Here is a 7,688-nt window from a genome sequence, read left to right on the forward strand (position 1 = left end):
AAATGAAAACTTGTAACTAGAAGCGATATTTATATTGGATTAACGTCAGCCGATGAGGCAGATAGAAATGGGTGCTATCTAACAACCTATCAACCAATCTACCTACCTACCAACCTACCTACCTACCTACCTACCTACCTGGAAACTAACAACAGTGTGGTGGGCAAAATATTCCGGAGCAAGTGGAATCCGTTGGTTGAACATTCGACGTGCAGTCGAGTATCGGCCTCTCACCGTGCGAAACGTTTCCGTCTCTTTAGCGTTCTCAAAGCCCGGCCACGTTTTCTTTCGCCTCGGATCGGTTTGTGCTTCTCGAATAGAGGAAGACAAGAATTTTTCTCTTTTTTTTTTTCTATTACACGCTATTCGAGAAAATAATAATACCGAATTATAAAAGAGAGAGAGAGAGAGAAAGAAAGAGATTAAAATTAGACAAACAAATCATCGAATATAAATCGAGTAAATAATTATCGATAGAAGGAATCTAATTTCTTTTTTTTGTATTATTATTATCATCATTCAATTCTATTCGATAATGTTATATTTTAATCGATATATTAATTACGTGGCAATATTATAAATTCGTTTCGAGATAAATATTTCAATTGAAATAAATAAATTGACGATACAAGGTAACTTTATTTTTTTCCGGCCCGGTTTATTTGTATCGTAGAATTATTTTTTTTTGTTTTCTCTCCCTCCAAAAAAGTTAAACGCGTTTGTTGTGATTACACGATGGATCGATGAAGAGAGAAAATAATATAACAAAAGGGAGCACAGCAGTGTGATATGAAGGAACGTTTTCGAAAATGTGAGTGAGTAGTGGATCTATAATCTGTTTCGGGGAAAAAAAAAAGAAAAAAAAAAAAGATATACAAACAACACCGATATTTTGTTACACTTAATTTTTCATTTTCTATTAACTTTTCTTTCTTTTTCTTTCTCCCGTTTTCTAATATTCCTCTAACAAATTGTTTTATTGATATTAAACTTATAGGAGTTAAAGGAGTGTAGAAAATCGATGAGGTAATCGATAGTCGAACATTTCTCTCTCTCTCTTTCTCTTTCTTTCTTTTCCTCTATATGTGGTAACTGTAATACTATAGTCCAAATTTTATAACCATACAAACATTCCTATTTATATTTCTTATTTTTTTCTTTTCTTTTTTTTTCTTTTTTTCTTTTTTCTTTTTTTTTTTTTTTTATCTTCTCATAATTCCCATCACGTTTCACGCGTAAGATTTCTCATTGGAATTTCTTATACGATTGCGTTTGACTCGTCTTTTTCTCTCTTTAACTTCATTTCACTCGTTGAAACAACAAACAGATGCACGTGTTCATTTGTTGCAATTAATTTTCCTATAATCAATCAAACGAAAAATATTTTTCATTTCTTTTAAAAATATTAATATCACATTTAAGAATGGTTTATATATATATATATATTTATAAAGATGTGTGTGTATATATACAAACATACGTAACGTAACATGTATGTATACATGCGTGTATGTGTTTGTATATAACGTTATAGGCTAGTACGCGAACTTTCTCCATGGACAAGCAACTTGAATCCTACGTAGGCGTACAACGTACACGCTTTTACATTTATATCGAATAACTTTTCCAAGTTATATTCGTTAGAGAATAAGTTTATTTTTCTTTTTTTTATCGAATATAAATCAAAATATAAAATCTAATTATAAATATTTTTTAAATGCAATTTATATTTATTCTCACAATGTGATACGCGTTTTTTACGGGTCAATCGTTAATCTAATTTATCAGCGTTGAAATTATTTGCAATTTTATTATTACATATGTGTATGATTTTATTATTTTCATTTTGTTCATTTTAATGTTCTTGATATATCCAAATAATTAATATTATTTATAGACATATAACAGTAGACGTTTTAATACGTGTGTACGTTTTTAACGTGTATGCGTTTTAACAGAGAGAAATATATATATAAACGGTATACACACAAAGTCAAACGATTCGAATTGTAGGTACCTATAATCGAAGAAAAATATCGTAGATATTTATTTCCGAGTACTCACGAACTAGGAAGCAACTTTTATATCGGCGAGCAACACGCGAGACGACTCCACAAACTGACTCGTTAAGTGCAAATCGTTTTTCCTTCCTTCCTTCCTTTCTTTCTTCATCTTTTATCGATTGTTCTTGAAAATAAAAAGAAAGAAATAGAAAAAAAAAAAAAAAGAAAAAAAACAAAAAGAATAAAAAGAAACGATTCGTACGAATCGAGAATAAATAAATATTATCTCTCGATCCCCTTTGTTTCTTTTTTATTCATTATTATAACTTTTTTTTTTATTATTAATTTTATTTATTATTAATTATTACATATGTTAATACTAATATTATGTACGTTATGTACAAAAGATATTATTTTGTATTATTTCAATAATTATTCTTTCGATATTTATGATTTTTTTTCTATCTTTTTTTTTTCTTTTCGTTTAATAATTTGTTAGAATAAATGATAATATTTGATAGATTCTATTAAATGAAATTATTTTATCAGAGACGATCGGATATGATAAATGATTATTTCAATAAAAAATAAAAATAACAAAGAAAAGAAAAAAAGTATTTAAATCGTATGAATAATTAATAATATTTTTTACTAATTCGTTCTCAATTATTTAATGATATACGACATATAAATTATGCACATTATACAAAATACGATTTTCCTTATCTTTATTTTTTTTTTCTTAGGATAAGAATTATTTTTTTAAACAAAAAAATACTTAACCATTAATATAATGAATGTGTAAAATCACATAAATCATAGATATACGAATAAAGGTTATTCGTACAACACATATATATATATATATTCGACTTATTTAAGATAATAATAAAAAATGAAATTATCTTGTAATAAAAGGAAAAAATAAAAGAAACAAAATGATTAATAAGTATACAAATTGATATACAAATGTAAAGATTAATCGTATCTTATGCAACCATCGAATGAGAGTCGATCGTGTGTACTTCCGTAAGAAAACATAGTAGTTTCCCTCTTAAATTGTACGTGATCACATTCACACACAGACACACACACAAACACTTCCACACGTATATACAATCTTACTTACATATATATATACACATACAGATACATATTAATAAGAAAACCCTGAAAAGTTCGTAATAATAGTTGAAAGGAAGACGTGAGCACGATTTAAACCTTTCACAAAGTCACGTTACATAGAACCATAGAATTTCTTCGGACATTAATCCTAAGGTTGAGTCTCTTCAATGATCATTTCTGATGATCTTTAAGAAAGAAAACAAATGCATTGAGTAGAACGTCGGTAAGATGTTTTCAACGTCAGTAATTTCATTTCCTTCGAGAAACGTCGGAGGATCGTAAGACGTCGAGAAAGCGTGACGAAAGGGTCAAGGTCATATCGAATCGGAAGGTCGTGTTGGTATATCATACGTGTGGGTGCATCTGTGTGTGTGTGTATATTTCTCTCTATATAAAAGATATTTATAATAATATTTTAACCGCAAAATGTGGTTTGAAAGATTTAAAATATTCACACACGGACACACAGATACATACATACGTACGTGAATGCATGCGTGTCCGCGGATGGATAAAAGAGATTCGTAATAGGATTGAATAGTTAACATTTTATTTTTGTGTGTGTTATGTCGATGATTTTAATTGAATTCAAGAATTTATTTGTAAATTATTTCAATAATTATTTATATTTTTTAGATTAATTCAATTGGAATAGAAATGAAAAAGTCATTTCGTTTGTATCATAATTTATTGATTTTTTATTTTATTGTTATATAAATCAACAAATTAGATTTTTTATAAGGAAATTAATATACCAGGAAAATAGTAATTCATTACAATGAACATAATATAATCGTTCTTTTCAATAAAAAAAAGAACATAATAAAAATACGAAGAAAAAATTTATTTATACATAACGTACGATACGATGATTGAAAAAAAAAAAAATTACGCGCGAGAGATTTAAATTATTAATCATTTTTCAAAGACACTAATTTATGATAAATAAAATCAGCAATAAACGAAATTAATTGGTTATTATCATTCGTTTTAAAATTCACTTATTAATTAGTTAATTAATTATTGTACACATACGAGTTATAATTTATTATCTATCTAATAATAAATTTGTAACAATAAGGAAAATCTTTCAAACTTTATTATAATTCATATAAACAATAATATAATATATAAAATGAATAAAAAAAAAAATGAAAAAAAGAAGAATAATCATTTTACAATAAATATACATTTCTCAAGATGGTAATATTATTAAATTATTATGGTACGTACACGAGTAATGATTTGTTACCTATTCGATAAGATTTAAACGATAATACGAAAGATCAAATTTAATTACAATGAAATAAACAAATGAAAGAAAAATAATACAAATTTCCAAGTTAAACGAAGCGCGCGAAACGGAAGGATTTTCTTAGACCTTTGTATGCTAGCTCAGAAACAACAACATTACGTAGAAAATTTCAAAGTGCAACCACTTTCGCAGCAACGAAGTCGCATCTGCATCTATGGTTCGCCATCATGCCAACACGCCATTTCCGCATTGGTTGGCTCGTTAAATTGAAAACGTGCTTGTTAACCGTGATTAGTAGGGGGGAAAATTAAGTGATTAAATCGTTAACTTAATTAACGTTACTTTTATAAAACAATATATAATAGAGAAGATGAAGAAGAAGAAAAAAAAGAAACAAAAGAGAAGAATAAAAAACTAGGTAAAAAAAGGGGTGGGAAGAGTAGAGGGCGGCCGGGGGGTGGTGGGATCTCTTCTTGGAAATGTATGCAAAAATTTAAATCATCATTGCGAATGATCGTCTTTAGATAACATTGTCGACTGACTCGTTCCCCCACCCAAACACGCCCCACCCCACCCCCACCCCGCCCATTAAACATATTTTACTCGTTGTAATTTACAATTAAATTGTGAATAGATTTTGTCGAGAGAAATTTTATTTCTCTTTCCATTTTTTTATTTTTTCTCTCATAAATATCACAAATGTGTGGCTTAATTTGAATTAAATGCGATACGTGTTTTATTAAAATATATTATTAAACGATATGGTGTAATAATTTAGATACATTTTATTTATGACAAGACAGGATTAACATAAACAACTACTTGATGTATATTAAAATATTATTACAAATTTATACAGTGTATAGCGTCGAAAGTTCTTTAAATAATTTTTAATAATAAATTAATATACTTTTTTTTTTGTGTTGAACATTTTATATATAATTAAATTGGATTTATTATTAACATATACAAGACTCTTACGAATTAAAATAAACATTTTCGCACAAACGTTTCAAAATATCATATAAGAACTTATGATATATCCTGTGTAACAAAAGAAATTATAAAAAAATATCATTTAGTATTGATTTTGACAATAATACAATTGTAATTTTGTTATCGTGTGTTTGAGATTAATTTAAATATTTTAATATGTTCGATATATTAAATTTGATTCCAAACTTAGGATGACTTTTTAAATTTTAAATAAATCGATAAAAAATGAATGATTATCGATCGGAAGAATTTTGTATTATTATTATTATTATTATTATTATATCGAATATTAGTTTGCAAAGGAGAATAACGACAATGACGACGAGAAAGCGCCAACATTCTTTCGAACTGATTCGATGACAAACACAAGGAGAACGTTACCTCCTTGGTTGTGTATGTAACACACATAGCGCTCTCAAGTTTTTATGGCTTATTTATTTTGACTTGGAACACCTGCCTTCTTCCTTTCTCTCTCTCTCTCTCTCTCTCTCTCTCTCTCTCTCTCTTCTTCTTCTTTTTTTTTATCTTGGCATTACGATATATAAAAATATGTACGTACATCGACAGAAAATACCATATATATTAATAAAATGGTAATTAATTAATTTCATTTCTCACATTTTTCTGACATAAAACTATTATTAATTAATTTATTATTAGCATAGACAAGATTATTTAAAAATAAAAACATAACGTATAATTTATCAGAGATACAAAGTATTTCCTGTTTTTATTTCCATTTAATTTGTCAATCAAAATATTCTATTATTAAAATTAACATAATTTTTATGTAATACAAAAAAAATATATTAAATTCTTAATTTGATCGAGATCAAATTTATTGAAATATTCGTTCAAAGTATCATCTCAGTTTCTTTTTTTATAAATGAAACTTCCATTGGTGTATAAAAAACGTGGTTACGTCATAAAATAATTAACAACATTTTCTAAGTATTATTTATATAATTACTACTCGACCTAAATGCATAGTACAATTCGTAGACTTTACTCACACATATACTTATATGCATTATTATCAACACATTTAAAAGTTTCACGAAAGGGATTTCTAAGAAGTAATGGGTTTGTCGGTCATCGAGACATTCTATGGTGAATAGGTTTACTTTTTCTTATGCAATCTTTCGTATACAATACATTTCTACGAAAATACATCTCTCTCTCTCTCTCTCTCTCTCTCTCTCTCTTTCTTTTTCTATTTCTTGTTCTTTTTTCTATTCAGAGTAGTGACATATAATACATACAATACGACATATTATCTCGTAAGAATGATCTGTATTTGTATGCAAGCGAGTAATGTTGTGCATGTGCAATAAATTACGTTGACAGTCTATACACACACACACAAATATATATACATATATATATACATAAGTATATATTTGTATTGCAGGTTAAAACCACCTAGATTTACTGTACACCTTTCGAGTTCTGTTATGTCTGACATATAGGTCAGTGTAAAGGCCGGCCACGTTCGAAATTCACTATTGCGGCATTAGTATACTCTCTCTCTCTCTCTCTTTCTTTCTATTATTATTATTATCTTTCCCCCTCTCTCTCTCTCTTTTTATCTTTTAAATTGTTTCTTTCTTCATTTCTTTCTTTCATTATTAATTTGTCAATGATTTAACCATTGGGTTGAACCACTTCAACGATTTTGAAGTGAAATTGAAAATGATAGCAATCTTTGACTATATCAACAAATCATTGGATAAATTTAGTAATATTGTTTTCAAAGTCAAATCCTTTATCGTTATTAGAGACCATTCAACTTAAATGAATAAATTCCATCGTAATATGGGTCTATAAATGATTACTGCAATTTTATTTAATAATGTCTTCTTAGTGAGATATATTTTACTAACGCGGGGAGTATAATATTACTTTGGTATGTAACTACGTTTTGCGAGAAAACGAGTTAACTCGGTCGAATCATTAAAATTCCGATTTCTTTGAAAAATCCTTCACCATTTACAGTTAACTTTCAATTAACTTTTAAACGTAAAGTATTTATTTTAACTGGTTCTTATATTGTAGTTTTCTTTTTTTTTTGTTTCTTTTGCTTTCTTTCATCTAGCTATTATATATATATATATATATCTTTTTTTATCTTTTCGAAAGCGAACGTTCATTTTTTAATTGATGATATCGTATGATATTTATTTCGAAAATTAAATACTTTTATTTCATGAATATAATACGACACGTGTATTTCATTTAATATTTATTATTGATTTATTTCTAAAAACAAAAAAAAAAAAAACAATCATATTTGTGTCTCTGTTAAAAAC

The 7,688-nt window shown here is 27.3% G+C and overlaps 1 protein-coding gene across 3 annotated transcripts in view; it reads left to right on the plus strand.

Annotated features, from left to right (window-relative positions):
• The first annotated feature begins 560 nt into the window (after positions 1–560).
• The window catches only part of LOC106785227 (pancreatic lipase-related protein 2-like), a 17,476-nt gene continuing 10,348 nt past the window's right edge, over positions 561–7,688 (plus strand). For 2 of the 3 annotated variants that reach the window (XM_014745505.1, XM_014745507.1), the window contains exon 1: positions 561–811. In XM_014745505.1, the coding sequence (XP_014600991.1) occupies positions 810–811 (2 nt within the window). In that variant the 5' untranslated portion in view covers positions 561–809. The remainder of the gene's footprint in view (positions 812–7,688) is intronic. The other variant, XM_014745506.1, reaches the window with a different exon arrangement.

The sequence above is a fragment of the Polistes canadensis genome, unplaced genomic scaffold (genome assembly GCF_001313835.1).
Source record: "Polistes canadensis isolate GaletaPanama2010 unplaced genomic scaffold, ASM131383v1 scaffold_46, whole genome shotgun sequence".
Taxonomy (NCBI): domain Eukaryota; kingdom Metazoa; phylum Arthropoda; class Insecta; order Hymenoptera; family Vespidae; genus Polistes; species Polistes canadensis.